Here is a 26975-nt window from a genome sequence, read left to right on the forward strand (position 1 = left end):
TGCACTAGAATTCTCTTAAGCATTTACCACTGGTGCCTTTCAGCAGCCTTCCTGCCCAGTATTTAGTATTTCTCACTGTTTGGTCAGCAGACCACTTGGTTTAGAAGCACCCCCAATATTATTCCACATCTATTAAATGAGCCCAGACCCACCTGGTAAATCTTAAGCACATAGGATTTGGGGGAAAATGCTCCAGCTCTTTCTGGATAGAACTCTTGGAATGAGGGAGATCAGCTAAATATTCCCATCTACATAGTGCTACATTGCAAAGAAAGAATGTCAAAGACACAGATGCTTAAATTCTTCTACCCAAGGACAGAAAATACTGATGGTAGTTAATGGACAATTCTGAGTGTTCTCAGAGAACCAGACAGGGCACTTCTTCACAGCAGGCCACGAAATCTGACTGCACACAGAGTAAAGGCATAGTGCTGTGCTGCATAGAGTTAAGTGACAGACACTTATCAGCCCTACCTAGAGGCTGATAGCTGACTAATTAATCTTCAATCAAATACTAGTACTACTTCTTCTCATCATGAGTGGCTTGTCAGTTTGCATTATATTGCTAAAATACTATCATTTGAGTAAGGCTTTTCTAATAAATCTTGCCAAAGTAGCTCCTCAGAAATGAAGTTCAGATAATAACATTTAACGTGGGGACCAAGTGCTATGAGCTATGTAGATGGACATTTTTGGGACCATGTAGTTAAAATGTTAACAGTCTCTTTGTCAAGGCACCATCATCACCAAATGGGCCTTTAAGAGCGAAATAAACACTGGATAACCCTCCCCCAAATCACACAAGGACAATACAACAAAATGAAATAAACAAAAAGGATTATATAGCACAAGATCCTTTCTCATTTTCTATTCTTCTAAATAGAAGCAAACTCTTTTCTTGGCCAAGAATTAGACAACCTTGGAACAACTCACCATCATAGTAAAACTTGACACTCTCTGGAAGAGGCTCATATGGTGGAGCAAATACAGGGCCTTTATGTTCTAAGAATTTCCACTTGATGCCTTCAGGATAGCGCTCTTCTTCCCACCTTTAAAAAAGTAGAGCCTCATTTAGTGATCACCTAATAAATGCCCAAATAATTAACCTGCTCAATTGACTGGTGTGCTAGAATAACTCTGGGCCCCAGATTCAAGGCCTGGACCAAAATAACCAGTATTCTTCACTTTGAAAAAGCCAACACTCACAACAAATAAAATGGAATACTCATATGAACACAGGAAAATACAGTTCCGTGGTGCAGTTCTAAGACTGGATACAAGGGAGGGACGCCTGGGTGGCTCAGCAGTTGAGTGTCTGCCTTCGGCTCAGGGTATGATTCCAATACTGGGACTGACTCCCACACTGGGCTCCCTGCAAGGAGCCTGCTCCTTCCTCCGCCTATATCTCTGCCTCTGTGTTCTCTCATGAATAAATAAATAAAACCTTTAAAATGGTATACATGGCAGAGGTATTATTATACTATTGATAACACTGAAAAAGACTACCTGGGAGTGGAGATGCCAGATGAAGGTACAAGGAAAAACAATCCTGTAAGAAAGTACATGATGGAACACAGAAAACTGGAAAATAATAATTCAGTGGGGGTATACTGAGTTTAAGGTACTTAAACTTTAAGGGTTACCTAGAGCCATCTAACAGACACTGATAAGCGAATGTTAGATAAGTACTTTAAAAGGGACATTATATAACCATCACTTAACATTCAACAATTAATACTATGCTAAGTTTCCTAATTTTTTGCTGAACCATTTCAGCAATGTACATTGCAGACATGATACATCTCTAAATAGTTCAATAAACATCTCTATAGAAATAAGGATATCCTCACATAACTAAAATACTATCACATCTAACAAAATTAGCATCATTGTAATACCTAGATCTTATTAAAAACTTCCCAATTAAATTTAAAATGTATTTTATAGGTAAGGATCCAATTAAGGATCATGTGCTACAATTGGTTGATAGGTGGCTAAGTCTCTTTTTCTGGAATTAGACCTTCTCACCATCAGCATGATTTTCTTTCTTGAGTCAGTTGTCTTTTACATACAAAATATTTTAAAACTTCATAGATTTTAATCTCCACCATTTCTACCTTAAAATTAAAAGCCCTAAAGTTCTACAGAATCCTTCTGAAAGCTAATTATGCATACTCTATTACTTCCTACCATCTTCTAACTCCAGTATCTTTTTTCTAACTCCAATGTTTAAAATAAAGTTCAGAAATATTAAATAAAAAGTACACATATCAAACGCTGTAATAAAAGCATCACTATAAAACCAAAGTAAACACAGATGGTGAAATGGTTTCTGACAGGAGTCCCAAGACCATTCAATGGAGCAAAGAAATCTCTTCAACAAATGGAGTTGGGAAAACTAGATAATCACATGCAAAAGAATGAAGTTGGGCCCTTACCTTATACTATATAAAAAAATTAAACTCAAAATGGGTCAGAGACCCAAATGTAAAAGCAAAAAGTATAAAACTCTTCAAAAAAAGACACAGAGCAAAAGCTTTGTGACTTTGCATGTAGCAATGATTTCTTAGATAAGACACCAAAAAGCACAGGCAACAAAAGAAAAAGATCAACTGCACTACAAAGTTAAAAACTGTACATAAAAAAAACCACAACAACTGTACATCAAAGGACATAACAGAGTAAGGAGGCAACCCACGAATGAGAGAAAATGTTTGCAAAACATATATCTGATAAAGGATTAAGATCTAGAATAAAGAACTACAACTCAACTACCAAAGAGCAACCCAATTAAAAAAAACAGCAAAGGACTCGAGTACACATTCCTCCAAAGATATACAAATGGATAGTTAGCATCTGAAAAAATACTCAGGATGCCTGGAGGTGCTTGGGTTAAGGTTAAGCATCCGCCTTTGGCTCAGGTCATGATCCCAGGGTTCTTGGAGGGCGCATTGTGGCGCATCGCGTACATCACATTGCATCACACTGCACCGTACCGCACCCCATCCCATCCCATGGGGCTCCTTACTTAGCAGGGAGCCTGCTTCTCCCTGTCTGATACTCCCCCTGCTTGTGTGCTCTGACAAATAAAATCTTAAAAAAAACCAAAAACCAAAAACCAAAAACAAAACCTCAACATCACCAATCATTAGGAAATATAAATCAAAACTATGAAACACTGCTCACATCCTATTAGGATGTTCTATTATAAAAACAAAAACAAACCAGGAAGTAACAAGTGCTGATAACAATGTGGAGGAATTAGAACGCTTATACACTGCTGGTGAGAATGTAAACTGTACAGCCACTGTGAAAATCAATACAGCTCGAAAGTGAAACACAGAACTACCTACCATATGATCCAGCAATTTTACTCCTAGGAATATACTGTAACAACTGAAAGTAGGTATTTAAACAAATACTTGTTCTCCAATATTCACAGCAACACTATTCACAATTGCCAAAAGGTTGAAACGTAAGTATCTATCAATAGATGAATGGATAAATAAAATGTGGTCTCTCCATACAATGAAGTGTTATTCAGCCTTAGAAAAGAAGGAAATTCTGACACATGCCACAACATGGATGTACCCTGAGAACATGTTCTTAAGTGAAATAAGCGAGTCACAAAAGCCACATGCTATGTATTTCCACTTACATGAGATGAGGTACGTCAAGTAATCAAATTCATAGACAAAAGGCAGAAGGATAGTTACCAAGGTCTGGGGGAAAGGGGGAAAGCGGAGAATGAGGGAGAATTACTTAAGAGTTTCAGTTTTATAAGATGAAAAGAGTTCTGGAGATGGATGGTAGTAGTAAGGGTTATACAACAATACGAATGTACTTAATACACTTAACTGCATATTTAAAAACGATTAATATGGTAAATTTTTTAAAATATTTTTATTTATTTATTTATGATAGAGAGGGGGGGGGGGCAGAGACACAGGCAGAGGGAGAAGCAGGCTCCACACTGGAACCCCAACGCAGGACTCAATCCCGGGACGCCAGGATCGCGCCCTGGGCCAAAGGCAGGTGCCAAACTGCTGAGCCACCCAGGGATCCCCTAATACGGTAAATTTTGTTTTTATGTTTACAACATAAAATAAAAAACAAACAAACCTGAAAGTCAAGATTTAACAAAATCTTAAACCTAGAAGGAGCATTAAAGATGCTCCATAACCAATCTATCACTCTACATATGAAATGGGCAGGATCTCCCAACTAGACACTGGCATGGAAAGGCCTGGATGCAGAGACCCATCCAAATCCCAGAGTCTACTACTCTCCAAATCAGAGAAAACTCACATGTATGTATGCATGCATGCATGTATGTATGTATGAGGTGTGTTGGCATGTATATGAGAGTAGCTACAAGAAGTCTATGTTGAAGCAGTCACAGTAACTGAGGAGATTGAGAGTACCCTGTCTTCTCCTATACTGGGACTTGGTTCCATTCCTCTCATCAACGTCAGTGATTCTTAATTAAGACTCCAAACCATTTTTAAAATTCTTATTCCAACATGTTCATCCTGAGTACTCACAGTAACTTTCATACCATTTAAGCTAAATAAGAGATTCAGTCAATTACTCAATACTAAACCTCACAGAAAGGGAACATATCCTTTAAGAGGCTGATAATGGATCGACAACCATTACTATACAAATAAAAACAGTAGTGCTGCCCTTCTAGCACTCACCAACAAAATTAAGAAAAACACATATTTAGACACCAAAATGACTTCTGGAGGCCTGACTTATAAATTCAAGGCAGTTATCAATTTGACAATAGAATATGCTTGAAAAGGGGAAGGTGGGAAAGTGCTAGAAATGTGTGAGTTAATCACCCATAATGCTGTTTGAAATCAAACTCCTTTGCAGTTAACAAGAACCTCACAGTACATTGTAAAATGAATATTTAATTTTTAAAATTCAGAAGTAAAGCACACATACTAAAGCTTTCTTAAAGATAATCTTTAGAATCAAAGGCAGTTTCTCTGGTTTGAGGAGAATATCAATCCATATGCCATACATTTCTTATCACTATTACTGATTGTGAGTCTGGTCTTTCAACATTGTTCTCTACATATAACCCTAACTCATTTTACTTTTGCTAAAAGAGACTGAAATCTTCATTTAAAGTCACCTAACACAGCAATGTAACATTCTAATTTCTAGGTCTTTCTGTGAAGAATTGTCTGTTTAGAATAAATATGCAACTTCTGTTCCAGGTCAGCTCAGCCCTGACACAAAAGCGTATTTAACTCAAAGCATAACTGAAACTCCACAAATGTTTACACAATGAGTCACCCTTAAAAACAGGGGGATCTCAGTTAAGTAAGTTTTCCCACAAACCTGAACATACCACTTAACACCACTTGGAACACTGTTTCTATGGGGGAAAATATGATAAAAATAAAGAAACTCAGAGAGGATCTGAACCTTCCCCTTCTCTCTAATCACCAAAGAGAAGATAAAGATCAAAGTTTTGCTGGTTTCTTTTTGGCAACATTAACAAAATCTAAGACTTTAGGGGGAAGCAAAAGGTCTCCACGTTTGCCAAACTGATGAAGTGTGCCTCTTTTAGTGGGAGAGCAAGAGAAATAATAAAAAAAAAAATGACAATATCCGCCATTTAACCCCTGACTAGGCTGTCAGTGGTGGCCACTGAGAACTGGACCACTGACTTCAGAGTACAGTAGGCAGCTTACCATGACAGAAGAAAGGGCAAACTATCAGCTAAGAGGTCAATCATTCTTGTTCTCTACTTCTAAAAACACAGTGTGACATTAGGCAATGTGCTTATTAATAAAGCACAAAATTTAACTTGAGGACAGCACGCACTGGAGGCTGTAGAAAAAACTGCTTACCCGCAAACCAACCATCTTCAGTTGAAGACTAACCAATCCCACTTAAATCAAAATTAAGAATAAAAATCAAAAGTCACAATCACTCGGAATTAACACGTGGCAACACTGAAAAGGATTTCAATCTAAAGCAAAATTAGGTTATTAGATCCTTCTGAGGCATCAAATTTCCACACACACAAGGTTGGACCAGGATAAGAGTACATCTGCTTTGAGGTCCAACAAGAGCCAAAGCTCCACAGGAAGGGGGAAGACAGGAGGGAGCTGGTGAAGACAAGGAAATGAACTTGTTCATTCAACACTTACTGAGACCCACCAGAGAACCCTGACAGACACAAAGGGCTGATGAATTACTAACCCACCATTCTCATGATTCCTAATAGCCCCTAATATACATAATCATTTCATTTTATCTTGGGGCACCTGGGTGGCTCAGTCAGTTAAGCATGTGACTCTGATTTCGGCTCAGGTCATGATCTCAGGGTCAAGAGATGGAGCTCCATGACAGGCTCCCTGATAGGTGTAAAATCTGCCTAAGATTCTCCCTCTGCCCCTTCCTCTGTTCTCTCTCTAAAAATAAATAAATCTCTTAAAACTGTTTTTATTAAAGGTGAATATTCAAACTCTGAAAAACTCTGATTAGTTCCAAAGGAAAAAAAAAGAAGAAAATAAAAACACATATCCTTTGGTTTCCTGACTGACCTTTGAAAGGCCCAGGATTCCTTTGCTCTACAATTTTCTTTTTTCCAAACTTTCCTTTTAACCCCATATGTGGTCACACCAACAATGCCAATTGCATAGTTGTGTTGAGCATTTCTGCCACTGCAGCTCTGCTCTTCTCAAGGCATCTATCTCCCTGGTCATTGATCTGTCCCTTCCCCTCAGGCATGCTGTGCTGAGGAGTTTACAGTTCTAAATTATAAAAGCCATAGAGTAAATGCATACAAATAGGTCTGGAACTCTACATATCAAATTATGAACAGTGGTTACCTCAAAGCTGAAAAGGAGAACCGAAAATCAGACAAAGAAGTCATTTTTTCCTAACTTGTACACCTCCCGCATCATTGGACTCTTTTTCAACACAAATACAAATCATGTATAATAGGTACAGCAGATAAATCGTACAAAGTTTTAAGAAGTATCAGTATTCAAAATTCTAAACACTAAAACTTATCAAATAAAAATTAAAATTTCCCACTTAAACACACGTCTCAAAAGTAACCTGCTATTGCTATTCTCCTCCATAAAGACGGACTCTTCTTCACTCCCAGTGAGGACGAAGCCTGTTCTCTCAGTCGCAACCCTAGATATTCTGATACTCATTAATGTTTCCTAACCTAAGAGACATTATACAAAAAGACGTATCATTATTTTCTTGGCATTTTTCTTTGCCTATGTTTTAAGATGTTTACTAATCACTTCTCTAAGACTGTTTCTTTCATTTTTAAAAAAAGATTTTTATTTATTTATGAGAGAGAGAGAGAGAGAGAGAGAGAGAGGCAGAGACCTAGGTAGAGGGAGAAGCAGGCTCTTCATAGGAGGCCAAGGGACTTGATCCCAGATCAGGACCTGAGCTAAAGGCAGCCGCCCAACCGCTGAGCCACACACAGGTGTCCCTGTTCTTTTCATTTTTAAAAGACTTTTTTTCACATTAAGAATTTTAAGCCCTCTGTACTGCAAATATTTTCCCCTATTTTTTTTTTAATGGCATGAGTTTGTTTGCCACATACAAAACTTTAATTTTGACGTATCAATTTTACAAAGCTTTTCCTTACGGCTCTTATTATACTTCCTGCTTCAAAAGGTCTTCATTGTTCTACAATTATAAAATAGTCATCCAGATTTCCTTGCGGATTTTTTTAAGCAAATAGACAGTTTCCTGAACATGGTTTATAAAATAATCTATCTTTCCCCTATCATTTTATTTTTTACTTTTTCCCTATCATTTTAAAAGCAACATTCTTCACATGCCAAATTCCTATACACACACACACACACCTTCCTAGTTCAATCTGTTCAACAGAATGGGACCTAGTTTTTAGATCTAAAAGGCTGAGAGCTAGTTAACACTCTCTCTCACTAGAACCTGGAAAATGTATTCCAGAATGTCATTCTAGAGAGATTTTTCTAAGTACTTCCCTCCTCCTCCAAACATCAGGCTATTAAATTTCAATAACACTCTTGCTTAATTAGGTTGTGGAACCCGAGAGGTGACATTGTAACCCAGTGCTGCAATGTTACCATTTCCACTTCTGCTCCTCTTCTTTCTTCGGCTTCTTTTTCTTGCTATCTGGCTCGGGAACTTTTTTATCTTTCTCTTTCTCTTTATTCTTGGGTTTTTTCAATTTACCGTCCTACAAAGAAACATGGTGAGAAAGCACTTAAGTACCAATCACAGTTATTAAGCAGTAGTTGTGAGGGGCCCTTAGGAAGAAAAACAGGAATCACAGAATATCAAAACTGGAGAGGTTTTTAAAGCTAAATTTGACAAATGAATGAAAATTTATTGGTCTTTTTCTCTAGGGTAATGTTTCCCAAATGATTACTTCCTGACAAATGATTACCTGAGAAAGTAGTTAAAAACATTCATTTTGCATGGGAAGAGAGCCTAGGATATTGTATATTTTTTAGCCTCAGAGGAATGTTTGGGAAAGCACTGCTATGGAAAATAGTCCCAATGTATTATGCTCACTTGTTTTAAATCTGCTCATCTTTAAACCTCTTCCAACACTATCAAATAATAGCTATAGGAGACTTTGTATTTAGATACTTAATATATAATTTGAAAGGAAATTCTTGATTGAGTCTGAGAGGGGCTGTGGGGAAATACTTCCTATCACTGTTGCCTACATACACAAAGTCAGGAAGCAGTAAACAAATGTCAAGGAGGTCCTAAAAGGATTATCAATTCCTATATTGTATTTCTTTATGGCTCTTCTTTGAACTGTGACCCCAGATGAACTGTCATTGTGGCACAAATACAAACAAATAAAATTCAGTAATACGGAAGAAAAGTCTCAAACACACACACACACACAAAATGTGCTATTCAAAAAGTGCGGGTCCTACTTCACAGGAACTGAACTCTTTTAAAGAATATTTTCCTTTTCCTAACTATCCAAGAGCATTTTTTAAATAAAGATTTTATTTATTTATTCATGAGAGACATAGACAGAGGCAGAGACACAGGCAGAGGGAGAAGCAGGCTCCATGCAGGTTGCCCAATGTGGGACTCAATCCCAGGACTCCAGGATCATGCCCTGAGCCAAAGGCAGACACTCAACCGCTGAGCCACCCAGGCATCCCACCAAGATCATTTTTTATTCAACAAGTTCTGTATAGCTATGAAAAGTGGTTTTGAGTCATCTTAAAATCATTTATAGAATGGTAGAGCTTGAAAGACCTTTTAAAAAGACAGTTTGGTTTGACATATTCCAGTTATAATTAAGGAAAACTCTGAAATGGAAGTTTGTTCACTTGTTCAAGGTCATTTAGCTGCTACTGACCATGATGAGAGCCCAAGTTTACCAGAAAAATCATAGTGTGACTCATGGGAATGACTGGAATATATAAACATCCTAGCACTACATGATAGGACAGCAATCAAGATAAACTCAGGATTTTAAAGCAAATGATCTTTACCGTAGGAGGAAGGGAAAGACTATAACACCAGACATATTTTAATACAGGAATGGAGGATATGTTCAGGAGAAGAAAGTATTAGAGGATCATATTAATTCAGATAATGTTTATCATTTTAGCCTGAAACACACCACAGGAAAGGGAAATGTTTTTCAGTTAAGACATTCTCTGAACAGCTTCTGAGCAGGCATACAGATGGTCCCATCAGGAAACTACTGGCTATACTGTATGTTTTCAAGCCTCAAAATGGGATAATCAGTCACTGAGAAACTTTAGAACAATTCCCAGAAATGAAAAAAACCACAGCCAGTGAATGAGGTTTCAGGACTGCTCCTGCCATCTGGGGTCCCAAGCATAGTAAGACTGAGTATTAATTCTAGGTCTTTCAGCCGCATTTTTTTTCTCCCCTTATAGGGAGAGGGCTGCTGAAAAGAATAAAAAAAATAAAGTCAAGTGTCCTTTTTTCCAAATTGTTTAAAACAGTTATTACTAGCTCCTTCCAAACTCAGAGAAAGGTATTATTTTACATTAATTCAACAAAGGGATAAAGGCAATACAGAAAGCCAAAGTTTTACATTTTTTAACCAATTAATCTGTACTGATCATCTATATAAAAGTGGAGTCACTACATAATCACTCAACATTTTACTCTTAATTCCTTCAGTTGGTACTCATAAACTTGAACTGCCAAAAACAGACCAGTCAGAAAAGCCCATTTCTCTTAAATCTAGGACCCCATCATCTCTCTGTGGGCACCTACTCATTACTATTTTTAATGTGATTTCATTAAAGACCCTTCTCCCTTTCTGCGGAGCTAAAGCATCAGCAAAGTCACACAGGAGACAGGATAACATAGTAGCTAGTGGTACTCGTTCTGGAATCAGACTGCATGGGATCAAATGATGGCTTTACTACTCCGTAGTTGTATGACATCAGGCAAATGATCTCAGCCTCTCTCTATACCTCAGTTTCTGCATCTGCAAAATGTAGATAATAGTGGCTATATTTACCTCTTAAGGGCTGTTGTAAGGATTAAATGAAATGACTCATATAAAGCATTAATAGTGTCTGGCACACAGTAAGCACCTATTACATTTAATTTTAATTATGATTATCATTCTTACTACTACTACAATAGATTACATTCTTAAAACTCACTGTTCCCTACTATTGCTATCTTTACTGCTCATCCTTTGATGAGCTACTGACTTAATACTTATGAATTCATTTTGCCCATGACCATGGCTAACCACAAATGCAACATAAGGGCTAAGAACTCACTCAACCCTTTCTCTTAAGAGAGTGCAAGATTAAGACTCCTGTGAATTTCTGGCATCCTTCTCTTGAATTACTTGCTAACACCTCTTCAGTACAAGAAATAGGAAATGTCAAAAGGAACCATATTATTGTATTTTTAAATCTACCACAAGCATAAAGTAGAGCTCCCAGAAAAATACTTGAGTTGAGCTGAGATTTTAAGGAAGGTGATGAGCAAAAGAAGGGAGGAAGAGCAAGTGTGTTCCCAACAGAAGAAACGGCATGTGCTACATAAAGCTCTGAAGCACAAAAGAATCCAGTGTGGAAAGGAAACAAGGGAGGCCAGTGTGGCTGGAATAAGCAAAATTAGAGAAGAAGCGCAAGATGAAGGGAGGCACCAGATGCAGGGGTCAGACTGGGAAGAGTAGTGGTAAAGAGCTTGGGTTTTTCATCATATGTCCAAGGGGCACTTAATCAAAGGCCTTTAAACACAAGAGAGTTACCCAAAGTGAGTGATGAGAAAGCTTCCTAAGATATAAGAGAGCACTAAAAAACATTCTTAAGGAAAACTCTTCCCGGTTGTAATCCAAAGTATGATTTGTTAACACTTCTTCCACATGCGTGAAGATGGTGTAGTTTCTCCAAAAATGTCAGCTGGCAGCACAACTACGGGTAGACACCTGCGAAGGCTAAGAGATCTTAAAACTCACGGTGCCATGGCCACTGTTACACATGTATGAGTTTTTCTCAGCGTTTCCTCTACCACAGATAAATATACTCCCTAAAACTCATCTGCCTTCAAAACTTGTTTTATGGACAACTCCTTACTCCAAACCCATGCCTCCCAGGGCCACCGTCTCTTTACTAACCTCTTCTTCCTCCAGTTTTCGTTTCTTCTCTTTCTTGATATCTTCTGCTTTAATTTTCTTATTAGGTTTATAATCAGCACTACAAAGGGGAACATGAATAAGCAATTAACAACTTTGACACAATAGTTCTCACCAACAGGGTCAGGACCTCCAAACTCCTCTTGGAGGCTTCCAATGCAGCCATGACTATTATTCTTGGCTGGACATTCTACAGTCAGAACAGGAATGGAAAAAGTAAAGAAGGCCTGACCAAGGACCAACAGTTACAGTCCTACACAGAACAAAATAATTTATACTAGACATAAGCTTGGAAGAGAAGGGGAGTGGAGGGCTGGCTATCTATTGAAACAGACACCACTAGAAGATCAAAGTCTGGGAACCAAATGAACAGTGCCGCAATGGCTACCACAAGGCAATATCCAGCTGGAAAGGGGAAGAAATAAATACCATATACATTCTAAATGAAGACAAGGGAGTTCACCAAGTGTTTCTCTCCTCTCTTTCCATACCATAAATCTCCTCTCTTTTCTACCATAAATCCTCTGTAGATTCCTAAAGCATAATAAGCTATACAAGACTGAACATAAGGAATAGAACTTAACCTCATAGAATCTGAGAAAGAGGTACACATAAGTCTCAACCATTTTAAGAGCAATTTTATTATCTCTATACACTGAAACTTCACTTAGAATAGATTGACAGGCACAGATCCTAGGAAAAATTGCTTTAACAGTAAAAAATTATCTGTGGTAGGTGATGATAAATTTAAAATAACAAATAATTTAAATATTCTTTATGAATTCTGTATTATTTGAAATTCTTATAATAGGTATTATCTTTTTAATACGAAAATAAAAATATAAATATATACTCTCTAAGCCTCAGATATATTACTTACTGCAACTCATAATTCAAATATAAATAAGTTGCCCAGTCCATTAATCACAAATTCCAAATGACTAAAGTCAATTAATGCAGTTTTTCTGTGTACTGGGGAGATCTACATCACATTTATTCTTTAAAAAAAATCCTTTTGGTTTTCAAATTCAAAGGATTAAAAAAATACTCACTCATCCTCTTCTCGAGGTCTCTTTAATGGCTTTATATCCTCTTTAGGAGGAGCAAAATACCCATCATCTTCAGGTTCATCTTTAATTCGTGGTGGACTAAATAAAAAAAAAGACTAGTAAGTTTGAGAACATCTACATTATGTTAAATAATCTAAAATAGGGATAAATCATCTCACTGAGAAGTAGCTAATAAGGATAACAACATGCATTTGTACATATTGTAAAAATTTTCTGTAGCCACTTCTTTTCACTCATTATCTCCCCCATGAAGTAGATAGTACTATCCTTATTTTATAGATGAACAGGTAATATCAAGACCTCAGATCAGGACTCCTTAATCTAAGTCAATATTCTTTTCTACTGCAGCTTAGCTGCCTTTGCCAGCATGACCCAAACCACAACAGGAACAAACCTAAATTGTTTCCTCACCTGGCACAAGGAATCTACTATATATTTAAACCCTTGAATGATCCAAGCTGATTAAGTATTCCAAAAGTGAAGTATAGTTTTTGCAAGGAAGGGAGTAAAAATTTATTTTCCAAATTTATACCTTAAAGTTGTAATGGAAACTACCCTTAGTTACATGGGAAAATAACTAAGCTGACATTACAACAAAAGAAGGGCATGTGCTAAATGAGAGAAGAGGCTCCAAACAAAATCTATTCATTGTTCAACTTCCTCCGCTGGTTTACTTACTCTATACACAGAAGAGTGCCTTGCCCTATTTTTGTTAAGACTTTTTGCCTTCTGAATAAAATGATGACTCTATTAGGCAACTATTTGAATCAGAAAGAGGAAGGAACAATTAAAAAAAAAAAACCACCACTGGGTGTTATATGCAACTGATAAATTACTGAACACTACACTACATCTGAAACTAATGATGTACTATATGTTGGCTAATAGAATTTAAATTAAAAAATGAAGTAAAAAAATAAAAATAAAAATAGAAAATGAAATAAAATATATAGAAGTAAAACACACACACAAAAAAAAAACCATGGAACCAGCAATCACCACAGCCTTGGGATGTTCCCTGGCCTGACACATCTCAGCAGAACCTCACTGTTCACAGCCAGATGCACCTACAAAGCTAACTCACTACAAAAAAACCTCCCAACATGAAACCATCTGTCTCTAAGGGGTTCAAGGGATAAGCATCCAGACTCAGCTGCCAAGGACAGTCAAGATATTCATGGGGTCTCCATGCTACCACCCCCCCCACTCCCCAAGCATACTTGATCCCTTTGCTTGTAACAGAATCTGAATTTTTTTTAAAAAGAGATTAGCTTTTTCTTACTTCTGCACATTTCTCAAATGCCAATTTCTACAGCTGCTTCCCTTCACCATGGAAATCACTAACATAGCATCAAGAGTCCAGTATCTCCAAATACTTTGCACCAGAAGGAAAGAAACCTCGCCACTGACCCAACCAGTTAAGTAAATGCTAGATCCTAATATTGTCATAGGTGAAGTTTACAACATGTGGGAAGGATTACTAGGCCTGAAGGAAGAACTTCTAAAACAATTTATCAGAAAACTGTGTTCCACCCAGTAAAGCATCTCGATTGTCTACAAAGACAAATACGCAGGCTAGCAGGTCGTCCAAGAAGGTGGATATAGAGACCACTGCCTGGAAGCCTGCATTCCTAATCTTCTAACATGGAAAGTCTGAAACTGAATCCTGGACTACACACCACAACCAGAGTCTATTCATATGTTGGTGTTAATTTATAAAAGTCCTAGATGGTCTCCTGGCAGAAAATAGCCATCTTATCCTCACTTTACACCTAGGGTAGTTTTCAGCTCTAACACTTCTTCCATTTATTATTCTGCATTCCTAGAACAGTTACAAAACATGCCTGAAGAGGGCACCTGCTTCTCCTAGCCTAGGGACTCAGAGTTCATGGCAGAATTTTCAAAAATATTCCCAAACGAAACTGAAAGTTCAAAGTTTCAAGGAAGTGACACTCCCCAACACTTTGTTCCAGTCAATATGCAAACCCTTCCAACAACTCCTAGGAAATCCATTCTGTCACTCAATGGAGTGAGACTATATGATCAAAAACTCTTATTTATTTCAAACTAGAGGGGACCTTAAGGCTTTTTTTTAGGGACCTGAGGCTGATGAGGAAAAGAGAACCAAAATGACAAAACTAGTACAGGAAAACCAATCTCTAGATTGTATGCATTTTCCTCTTCTTGAAAAGATAATGTGTTTGTTTGTTTGTTTAAGATCTGAGAGTGTATGAGGGAGGGGAAGAGGAAGAAGCAGACTTCCTACTGAGTGGGGAGCCCAATGTGGGTCTCAATCTCAGGACCCTAAGATTATGATCTGAGCCGAAAGCAGACACTTACCTGACTGAGCCACCCAGGTGCCCCAGATAAAGTATTTCTACTCAACTCTACACCTGTTCCTAAAATGCAGACCAAGTAAGTTTCTACAGATGACCCTTACAATACAGTAGTTCCTTCTTATCCACAGGGCATATACTTCAAGACCTCCAGTAGATGGCTGAAACTATGAGAAGTACTGAATCCTACATATACCATGATAATTCCTATACATACATACTTATGGTAAAGTTTAATCTGTCAATTAGACACAACAAGAGAATAATAAAAAGAGTAATTATAATACCCTGTAATAAAATTTATGAGACCATGTCTCTTTTTCACGAGATCACCACCTACTTCCTGACGGTGGTTGACCATGGCTAAATGAAACCACAGAAAGCAAAACTGTGGATAAGGGTGGGAGACTACTGTACTACTAAGGAGGAATTCAGAATAGGGGTGTTTCAGGAAACTCCATAATTACTAACGGACTATGAAGTTTCTTTTGGGGGAGATGAAAATGTTCTGTTATTAAGATAGTGGGGTAGGGGGAGGTTGTACAACCTTGTGAATACACCAAAAACCCATAAACTGTATGCTTTCAAAGGGTGAATTTTACGGTATTTAAATTATATCTCAATTTTTATAGAAATTTCTTCCTGTCTTATCTTCTCAACTCAAAATAGCCTTCTGGAAAATGTGCTGGTCAGTTTCACTAAATGACACTTTAGAAATGCTCAAATTAGCTTAGATCATGTCCCCTCACTGCCAACCTCCTTGGAAACCAACAGGTGGCCTGGTCAGTACAATTTAGGTAAGTTCAGACAACACTACAACATACACAGCTGGCCAAGAGAAAGAGCAGCCAAGGTAGCAGAAGAGTCTTACCTAGAGAAGCCATTTTCCTTCTCCTTTTTAATTTTTGCATCCCCAGAGGCTCTAACCTGAAAATAATAGTAACTGATTAGTACCTTGAAAGGACTAAATTTGAAAAAAACCTCTCTCTTATTTGAGAACATTCGGCCTCAATTCTTGGAGCATCTTGATCACAGACTCTTATTATTAGCAAAACTGAACAGGTGAACTAAAGGTCTTGACATTTTCCTAAGACTCATTTTTTACAGTTCTTCAGGGCGAATTATCCAATTTACTAAGAAATGTTTCCCCTCAAAATGGCAGCTTTTTACCTTTAAATGATAGCAAGTCCCCCTCCCTCAATAAATATACTCTCTCAAGGATTTGCCCTTGGCAGTGCGCAGAAAAAATAACAAAACGAAATAGTCCGTTTCCTGCCTTCTCTGATTTAGGCAGAGTATGTTCACACACACACCCCTCCCTTCCCAGACATTCTCGGTCTTTCAAAAATCTTTACACATACAAAAGGATACATATACATATGTGTGCATATATGTGCACACACATATATACGGTATCTCTGGAAGAACACAGAAAAATGGTTGGTATAGTGGTTGCCCCCCCGAAAGAGAAAAAGAACAATGAGCAAAGGGTGAAAAGGAAGGTGTAATTTTCATTTTCTTTTCTTTCAAAGTTTTATTTATTTATTCATGAGAGACAGAAAGAGGCAGAGACACAGGCAGAGGCAGCAGGGTCCCTGTGGGGAGCCTGATACAGGACTTGATCCCAGGACCCCAGGACCCCGACCTGAGCCAAAGGCAGACACTCAACAACTGAGCCATCCAGGTGCCCCAGAAGGTGTGATTTTCTTTTCTCTCTTAAGTGGGTTCCAATGCTATGCATGGAACTCAATGTGGGAGTTGAACTCACGACCCTGAGATCAAGACCTGAGCTGAGATCAACAGTTAGATGCTTAACTGACTGAGCCACACAGGTACCCCAAGAAACATATACTTTTCATTATATTCTCTATTTTAGATTTCCTGAATTTACTGAGTACCAAAATTACTTTCTCAGAAACTATTTTTTTTTACTTAAAATAAAAAATTTTTTAGGTTTTTTAAGTAATCTCCACACCCAACATAGGGCTTGAACTCACAGCCCTGAGATCAAGAGTCACATAGACTCTTCTGACTGAGCCAGCCAGGCACCCCAAAACAATAAAAAAAAAAAATCTATACATAGTACTACTTTAAAAAAAAAAAAAAAAAGAACTTATTTATTCATGAGAGACATAGAGAGGCAGAGACACACAGGCAGAGGGAGAAGCAGGCTCCATGCAGGAAGCCCAATGCAGCACTTGATCCGGGACTCTGGGATCACACCCTGAGCCAAAGGCAGATGCTCAATCGCTGAGCTACCCAGGCATCCCTATACATAGTACTTCTCATTTGCAGCCAGATGAGCCTAGAGATTTTGAGAAGGCTTATAATGGTTATGCTGGAACCGAAAGCCACAAAAGCACCAACATCACTAAGTTTTCACTCAGGAAGGACCCTTTATTCAAGAGAAGGCCAACATGGCACTAGGCCTTCTCCCAAGACCAGAATTAATTTTCCCCATAAAAGGAAAACTGGCATTTCCAGAAACCCTACATTCTTAATTTATCCATTTGCCATTTAAAGTAAGATAATGACATGGGTAGATTTGGTCCTATGAAATTCAGTGGTAAAGGGCTTTGGTTTTCATAGTTTAAGACTGTGACTGACACTGAAGTCTCCTGACAGAGACCTTTTTACTCAAAGGCTAAGGAATCTTGCTGTGCAATAAGGGTACTTTCAGGACCTGCTTTTAAAGATAAAGAAAATGAAAAGTACATCCCATTGCTCTTCCTTCCCCACTGAAAGTTCTGTACCTTTTCCTCCTTTCGTTTTTCCTTGTCTCTGTCTTTGTGTTTGTCTTTATGCTTTTCTGAACTTCCATCTTTGTGTTTGGTTTTCTCCTTCTCTTTGTGTTTCTTTTCAGAATCTTTATGTTCACTGTAGAGAAAAAATAAATAAACCACAGAGTTAGCCCAGAGCAGGGACCACAAGGGTTCATTTCACAAGATCAACTCACAAGATAACCCTAAGATAACATGAAACCATGGAAACTTACAATGCTTTAAATAAACAGTCCTGACAGAGGGTTCAAGTAGAGGCGCTTGGCTACTGGACTTTATCTTGTTTGATGTTTTTATTTTTTTGAAGGGGCAAAGAAACCAAATAGAGAAATGTAGTTATTCTAAACATACCAGGACTTTTTTTTAAGTGACTAAGAACATACAGTAAGCCCACCATTTCTACAACATTCTACCAGCAAAAACTATGATGGATGAAAGCTCCAAATTGAGCATTCACATCTGACGTGAGAAGGTAAAAATTCACAAAATATGCATCTCGTGGCTTTGCGCAGTTAACAGCCCAAAAATACAGTAAATGTTTCCTGCTAGCTTTAACTAGGAAAAGCTAGTCACTTCTATATGGGGCTGATAAACCCTGCTTGGTCCTTCCTTTACAGTAAGAAAAGATCCAGCTAAAAGTAAAGACATATCCAGCCCTCAACGTTTAAAAGTCTTGCTTTTAAAAGGGTTTGTGGATATACTGGTAAGCACTGCTCCTCCGGAAAACTAAATATGACATTACAAAGCAAGTGCCATTAAAATGTTCATACCCTAGGATCTAGCTCCTAGAAGTTTCTCTTTGGAAAATAACATCACAAATGATATTCTATTTTGATGTTTTCCATAACAAAAAAACAAGAACAAAGAAACAAACAAAAACCACACACACACACAAAAAAGATAAAACCTTAGTAAAGAACAAAGAAGGAACCTGTGATGTATCAAATTACACAGCCCTTATGCTATAGTTTGTGAGCCCTATGAATACACATGAACAGTGTTTATGGCCACATAAGAAGAAACAGGAATATATAGTCACCGCAACTATATAAAAACATGCACGGGGACTGAAGAGGCAATAAGCAAAAATTACAAGCTACGGTTTAGGGTAGCAAAACACGGAAAGACCGTTTTCTTCAGTGCACTGGGCAGGTAGCTTAGGAACCTTGTTCACTGCACCAACCACTATATTCCACAAGTTAACAAAAGGACTTGAATTCAAGGGCTATGAATTGGGGAGCCCACCCCAGACACAAGACAGCTGGCAGCAACCTCAGCTGACAGGCCTACAGTGGTTCCGGCCTTCCCCACCACCAGACTGCATTTCCCATCTGCCACATTTAGCCTTCAGTCCAGAAAAAGTAGATTTTACCAGCAATGAGCTCATTACGTTAGGCTGTGTCCATCCCAAGGAGTTTGTTCTAAAGATTCTGCCAGCACACCTGAGCACATCAAAGGCCAGAGAGGGAGCAACCAATGATGGCAACCAGGTAGGGGAGAGCGTAGAACCTCGGTCAGAAACGCATCTGCTGTCACACACATCTCGGTGCATGAAGAGAGCCTCAACTCAAGACCGGCATTCGGGTAATAAATAAGCAGAAGCAGGAGGACCGAGGGACCAGCAGAGACAGGACTACAGGGTTGGGAAGATCCAGGAACTGTCAAATGGAAAGATAACAATGCCCACTTTTTCTTATTTATATACTCCTCCATGTTGCTCTCATTAGGTTATTTAGATGTGCCACAAAATGAAGCAACAAGTTTCTCCATGAGTGAACATTTCCTTTTAACTCATTAGGGCTGCACCTAGTTTCAGCATACATAGAGGTACATGGTCACCAAGTTTCCCACCATGCTCCTTGCTCTCAGCACACAGTTATGTCACTCTTCACTCGGTGTGTTCTCCTAATAGTTTTTACCTAAATGCAGTGTTTTATCAAAAAATTGTCCTTTACTACAAAGATGGCTCCCAACTTCATTAGCACTCTTACTTCCAGTTCTCATTAAGCTCTCCAGCTTTAGAATGACTGGTGAAACAGTAAGGTTGCAGAGACTGCAACAGATTCTTCAGAAGTTTACACGTATGAGATCATGGTTTACACCCATGAAATCCTACTACCAGCAAAGCATGTGAGCTTAGTATTTCATTATACAAGCATTGTAGTTTTAATGCTTTTTAAACATTAACTGTAAGAGGAATTACTGGTCATCTACACAAGTGTTTGTCCAAGAGCAAAAACCTGGAATAATTACATTGACAATACTTAGGGATGAATATCTCCCCACAGACACAGTAAGAAAAACTCCCACTCTAAGCAAGCACTGTGCTTGGTATTTTCATATACATTATTTCATTCAATCCTCACAACACTCCTGTGAGATAGATTTTATTGTCCCTTTAAACTGATTTAGGAGAGGAGCCAGTTTTTCAAAGTCTAATTCAAAGTTACAATGTTAGAAAGAAAGGAAGTTGGAATTTGGATTTAACTCAGTATTTCCATCTCCAAGTTCAGAGCACTTTCCAGGAAATCAGTACCATCACATGTCCATGAAATTGATACCTTACCCCTTAAAGCAGACAGATGTTAGAGACAAATAAATGCATGGCCAGTCTGAGATTTGATATAGAAGGTCAAAACTTTATTTTACCATTAAGTAGTAACTTCCTAGAAGAGAGGCCTTGGGTATCTGAAATGATAAAACCTTTGGGATAGCTGCTTTTCCCATGAAACTATAAATGATTGATTCAGGAACAGAAGTTTAGGAATGCTCAGTCTTCCTCTCTGTTCTAACATTCCTCCATTCTTTTTCTCAATGAAAGCAATTCCTAGAAAGGACATTAGTCTGCTTCACTAGCAACTGGCTCTCTGGTCTTCTGGGGCACGTATCTCTAAGTATATACACACTCCAGTTTTCAGCTTTGCCATTCATTATCACACCAAACAGAGATCAGAGAAGACGTCAACAAATGACAAAGCAATGAGATAGTACTTAGGCCACCCCCAGGAAAGTGAAAAAAGTCAATGATACTTCCTCTGCTTACTAACCAGAGAGAAATCTACTCAGGAAATTCAAAGTTCCTGCTAGAGTAGTAACCCTTTTATAGGTCATAATTAATCAAAGACCAGAATGAGACGAACTACTGAAGTGACTTTCTAAAGGAAACATAGTCTCCTCTATTCCCAACTGTTTAGATATAAGAGGATAGGTATGAATTTTTATATACTAAGTGACCAGGATTCAGGATTGAGAACACCTTGTGGTAGAAGGTATCCCATTGTACACTGTTAAAAATTTGGGTTAATGGAGCTCTGAACATGATGCTAACAAGTCTACTGTCAAGTGCGTTCCTGTCCCTGCCTCCAGAAATAGAGAACAGAGTGCTGGGAGTCCTACCCCCTCATCCATAACTCCCATACTGGCAGAAAGCTTGCTAAGACCCAGTGTCAGTCTTTCCTAAGAAATCTACCTGAAGTAAGTGGCAAATGCATTTGGGGGACAAAGTCTGATGATACAGAAGCATGTAAAAAAAGCTGTGCCATGGTAGTCTGATGCAGGAGTTGGCCAGTAGTAGAAAATGGAGCCAATCTGGGACCACTTAGACTGACTCATCATCATTCAGGATTTCCTAACTTGGAGGTTAGGAAATCTTTTTCCAAAAGGCTTAAAACTAGTTTGGCTTTCATCGTGACTTAAAGAGCAGCATCTTTTCCACTTATAGTGAGCTGACAGAAATTCTGACCAATGTAGAAGAATTCGTATGTTGACTGCTTGTTTCAAGAGATGTTACCCTTTTTTTCTACTGATCCTGCCACTTTTCCATACATAATCGACACAATATGTCAAAGTCACAAAATAAGCTTCAGGACAACGGGAAGCTACAACACTGGCCAGTTCAGAGGCAGCGCACAGATGATTGGAAGCACTAGAAAAGCTTCAGTGAGGCTCCAAGAGAACAAACCAGAAAAAAGGCTTACTACTGACCACAGTAAGAAACCTAAACATCTGGATCCCTGGGTGGCTCAGTGGTTTGGCGCCGCCTTCGGCCCAGGGCATGATCCTGGAGACCCGGGATCGAGTTCCACATCAGGCTCCCTGCATAGAGCCTGCTTCTCCCTCTGCCTGTGTCTCTGCTTCTCTCTCTCTCTGTATCTCTCATGAATAAATAAATAAAATATTAAAAAAAAAAAAAAAAAAAGAAACCTAAACATCTGAAGAAAATACACATTTTAAGAATGAGTGTAATCTGAGGATACACTGAAGGCCAAATACAGATAGTAGCTAGCATTCCTAGAGCCTCTGTAATGGTCACATTTTTGGATGAAGTATGAATTTCATCCTTAGAACTCTGGGAGAGAAAACACCAATTACTGGCCAGGTTCAGAAGCTGACTCCTTGGCTCAGGGCTCGTGTTTGTCTGGGGATAAGATCCACCACACTAGCAAAGCCTGGACAAGCAAAAGTCAATGCCAAAGAGAACAAAAGAGTCAAAGCCACATCTCCAGAATGTTCATGCCTGTCTTATGCTTCAATTAGCTAAATTGCACTAAGGAAAAAGTGACAGTGAAACCTTTGGTCTGTTCTGTTAGAGCTGAACAGACAACAAAGGTTGACCTGTAAGGCACTGAGGCAGAAGTGTGGACATAGGGAGAGGGTAGTAGAAAACTAGGAGGAAAAGGATTTTTTTTGCCTGGGAGGGCATTTGCTACCCCTTTAGGAGAAGCAACAACCTCAAACCTGTGTCTGATATTCTGGGAAGCTAGGATGCGGATTGTGGGAAATTGTTTAAATCTGTTAAAGAAAACAAAAACGAGGGATCCCTGGGTGGCGCAGCGGTTTGGCGCCTGCCTTTGGCCCAGGGCGCGATCCTGGAGACCCGGGATCGAATCCCACGTCGGGCTCCCGGTGCATGGAGCCTGCTTCTCCCTCTGCCTGTGTCTCTGCATCTCTCTCTCTCTCTCTCTCTCTCTGTGACTATCATAAATTTGAAGAAAAAAAAAAAAAAGATAAAAGAAAACAAAAACGATCTGTCCTCTATCACCAATAAAAATATTTAACAGATACCTGAATAGCCTTAAGAGCCATAGACTCTTCTATGCAGTTTAAATTCTCATAACAAAACTCTGAGGAAGTATCAGTATCTCCATTTTCTAGATGTGGACACTGAGACACAGAAAAGTTAAGTAACTCATCTAAGGAAACACCTCTAATAAGAGATAATAAGAATTTAAATCAGGCATCCTAGCTCCAGAGTCATGGACTCAACCACTCTGTTACATGACTTTTCAACAAAACAAAGAAACCCTGCCAGAGAGAGAAGGAAGCTATCTTCTGAGAATAGGACTTAATTACTAATGGCTAAGAGAATAAACTCATTCTGGCTACCGACGCCCACTCTTCAGGGCAGCAGAGCCAGGCAGAGTACAAACCAATGGAATCATAGGGGATTCCTATCGGAGAGCCTAGAGAGTTTCAAAGTTGTGAAGGGAGGAGATTCATGGCCCCTTCAAGGAAAGGAAGCAATTATGGTTTAAATAACATTTGCTAAAAAAAAAATTCTAGGTAAATTCAAAAGCTATCTCTGTGAAAAGAACATAGCAGTTTCTGGAAGGCTCTAAGAAACAAAGATTTCCTAATACACATGACCATTATAGTTACTAAACAAAATCACAAGAACTATCAAAACTTTGAGTGGAATGGAATTTTACAAATTATAGGCCCCTTATCAAATGGTGGCTAGGTCCTCTGTGTACCTTTTTCAATTATTTTCAATGGCTTCTTGCTACCTTCAGATTCACGTCCCAGCTTTCTGAAATTACATTTCATAGTTCTGCCTCAAGCTGCTTTTTTGGACCCCATTTTCTATCCCACCTTCTGTTAATCAAGGGTCCACGTAACTGGATTCTTCCCAGAGCAAAGTACATTACAGAATGTCCATGTCTTTTTAATTCTTTTCTCATTGTCTGGAATGCCATCTTTCCAGCCATTATCTTCCCTTGTCAAGATCTTAACCATCTTTCAGTGGCTAGTTCAAATACCCTTTCTACCATGAATTCTTAAAAAAAAAAAGAAAGAAAAGGAAAAAAAAGATTATAGTTCATCATCATAATATAGCTAGATATAATTGAAAACCAGGGCTCCAAATTGATGTTATCAATAAGGAACTACTAAAAAATTAGATCCAAAGACTACCAAAATTGACAGCTCTAATTTATCTGAATGATACTCTACTAGTATGTATGGTAATCACCACCACCTCAATTATTTAACATGTTCGTTTCCAAAGAGCGTTCATCTGCAGAATTCCACTTAATTCTGCCCCAACAAACTTAAAAACTTGCCCAGACCAGTACTGTTATCAACACTTGACCAAAATGGACAACAAGACCCAGAAGTTAAACAACTTGAATTAGGACACACAACTAGTAAATGTAGGACACATTTATTTAGCAAATAACAGAGCCTAGACTCTTGACTTCTATTTTTGTGTGCTTTTCACTATATCACATTGACTCCCATGTGAATGGTGGTGGCACTGCAGTTTCCTCCTTGCTAACTACCCAACTTCTCTACCTCCTTAGGTTAACCGTCCATTTCCCCCAGACACGTTGATACAGGGATGTGCAGATAAATGACAGGTTTTGGCAAGCAGCTCATAAATGTTTTAAATTTGATTCTGTTAAAAACTTCCCCTGAGAACTGGTTGCTTAGTTCCAGTGCATTTTCCTAGGATCCTACATTCTCTCAATTTTAATTCAGGTAGAATTTAGAACTGAAGGGAAAGCAGAAACCAAAAGCATCCTTATCCTCAGATGTTTCTCACATTGACTGTACAGATCAGCACCACCAACATGGCTGGAAAAGCACTTCCCTTACTATTTCACAGCAGTGCTTTCTGTCTTCCCTGGCTTTCTACACATTTGTCACTCCAGCCTCAGTGCCAGGCCTACAATTGGCAAGAGACACACAGTCAAAAACTAGTGGGGTGGGGGCGGGGGGGGTGCATGGCAGGAAGAATTTTGTTTTTTTTTTCTCCACAAATGACAATCCTTTATCTCTAATCCCCCCCAAATTGCTTTTAATAATGTTTATATAAGAGGTCTAGTATTAAAGATAATTTGTGGCTAAGAAGGCAACTTTTCAAGAAAAGTACCTGGTGAGATCCTATAAGCCACGCCGAGTGATTCCTTAGTATCTAGAAAGAATATTCCTGTTCTTTCGTGAGGATTTATATATATATATATATATATATATATATATATATATATATATATATATTTTAAAAGGATCTGAAGTGCTAAATATTAACATTAATAGAATGTTATGTTCAGAGACAAATAATCAAAGAAATTATTTTTGACTTTGGTATAAACTCTTCCTACAATATTATAGGCCCAAAATCTATTAGTTGGAGATGGGGTTTTCACAGGGTCAGAATTTAATGAGATTAATACTTCTCTTGCTGAAATCTTCAGTGATTTGGGGTCTGAAGAGAAAGAGGCAGTGCCTGAAAGGATCTGAGCTGCCAACCACGTGCATATGAGAAAGAGGCACTTGTATGTACACAATTTAGCTACACAACTAACCTTCCTTAGGGAAGATTTTTTTACTGAAAGCAATAATGTAGTGGAGAAAAACAGACAATAACTCAGAAGCCCTGGTCTCTCCTCCTTGCTCTGCTAACACACCACCATGTGACTTTGGGCATGTCACTTCTGACAACTGACCACACAAAAAGATAAGATGGAGTGATCTTTAATACCCTCTCCCTTATTTTGTACCTTAAGAAAGAACAATACAGGAGAAAGTATATGAATAAGATGGAATCTCTTTGGATGGGTCCATATCCCATTCTGTCTCAGCAAAAACTCTGGTTTCCCATTCTCTGACATTCCAAGTATGCAGCATATGTTACTAGATGGGAGAAAGATGCCTCCTGGATTTGGGTCCTAAGTGTAGCCTAATTGAGAAATGACTGCTGCTAATATCTAACAGAGGAGGAAAGACCTAGAAACACATTAGTATACAACTTGTTTCCTCGTAATACCAACAAAATCATGCCAAATTGATTAGCAAATACTGGAATAAAATTAAGCATTTTTCTTAAAAATTTTATTTCTTTGAGAGTAAGCAAAAGAGAGCGCGTGAACATGGGGGTGGTGATGCCAGGGGAGAAATAGATGTGCCCTCCTCTCCCTCCCCCCGAGCAAGAAGCCTGACACAGAGCTCCATCCCAGTATTCCGGGATCGTGACATGAACCGATGGTATACACTTAAAACCAAGCTACCCAGGCACCCCTAAGATTAAGCATTTTTGAAGAGAACATGTTTAACCTTAATTATCCTGGGCTCCAGAGGTGCTTGAACAATTTTCAAAGTTTCTTTAACCTACTACAGAAGGAAAGTGAAGAAGCCCAAAACTACTAGAAAGATCAGAAGTCACTTAAAAAGGAACACAGTGTATAGGATTGTACTGAAATATAGATATATGACCAATATACTTGCTTTGCTGCAAAGAGGTAGTATGTCAGCAGAGGTCAAAACAGGAAGTATTTAAAAGTCAGCTTACAGCACATCAACTGGTTAAACTGTCTTAAACTTACATGTGAATTAGAAATCTGGAGCTAGACTTAGTCATGTGTAAACAGCAACTCAGGCCAGGTTTTTCCAATGCCTCTTGACAAACAGGCTATTATTTCTTAAGTATTTTGATTAGAAATGAAAATATTAAAAGGCACAAAATTATGTTAAAACAAATTCCTGAATTTGCCTATGTATAATCTCAGGAAAGTATGCTTGACAGAGGTACAAAATACCACCTCCTCATATTTGTGAAACAGTTAAAAGAGCTTTTTATACTTACTGACTCCCTAGGTTCCCTCTAAAGTGTGTATTAATATGCGAGAACTGAAAAGAGGAGTTGAGAAAGGTTAGGTAACCCAACCAAAGTCATGTGACACCTAAGCGGACCAGGAGGAGGCTGCCTTCTAGACAAAAGCGATTAAGCTACAATGGACTTTCCAAGAAAAATGACACCAAAACCATTTCCTTTATTCTTGAAAAAGAGATCTTGGTAAAAGAGCAAGGCCAAACTGATGCCCCAAAGTCTTTTATGCCACTTTCACCTAATCTTTTT

The 26975-nt window shown here is 38.5% G+C and overlaps 1 protein-coding gene across 1 annotated transcript in view; it reads right to left on the reverse strand.

Moving 5' to 3' along the window:
* The window catches only part of TOP1 (DNA topoisomerase I), a 90056-nt gene that overhangs the window by 25056 nt on the left and 38025 nt on the right, over positions 1–26975 (reverse strand). The window contains exons 4-9 of the mRNA XM_041732620.1: positions 17813–17936; positions 15931–15986; positions 12706–12801; positions 11636–11714; positions 8109–8221; positions 934–1049 (exon numbers count right to left, since the gene is read on the reverse strand). Of these exons, the coding sequence (XP_041588554.1) occupies positions 934–1049; positions 8109–8221; positions 11636–11714; positions 12706–12801; positions 15931–15986; positions 17813–17936 (584 nt within the window). The remainder of the gene's footprint in view (positions 1–933; positions 1050–8108; positions 8222–11635; positions 11715–12705; positions 12802–15930; positions 15987–17812; positions 17937–26975) is intronic.

This window comes from Vulpes lagopus, chromosome 18, assembly GCF_018345385.1.
Source record: "Vulpes lagopus strain Blue_001 chromosome 18, ASM1834538v1, whole genome shotgun sequence".
Lineage (NCBI taxonomy): Eukaryota > Metazoa > Chordata > Mammalia > Carnivora > Canidae > Vulpes > Vulpes lagopus.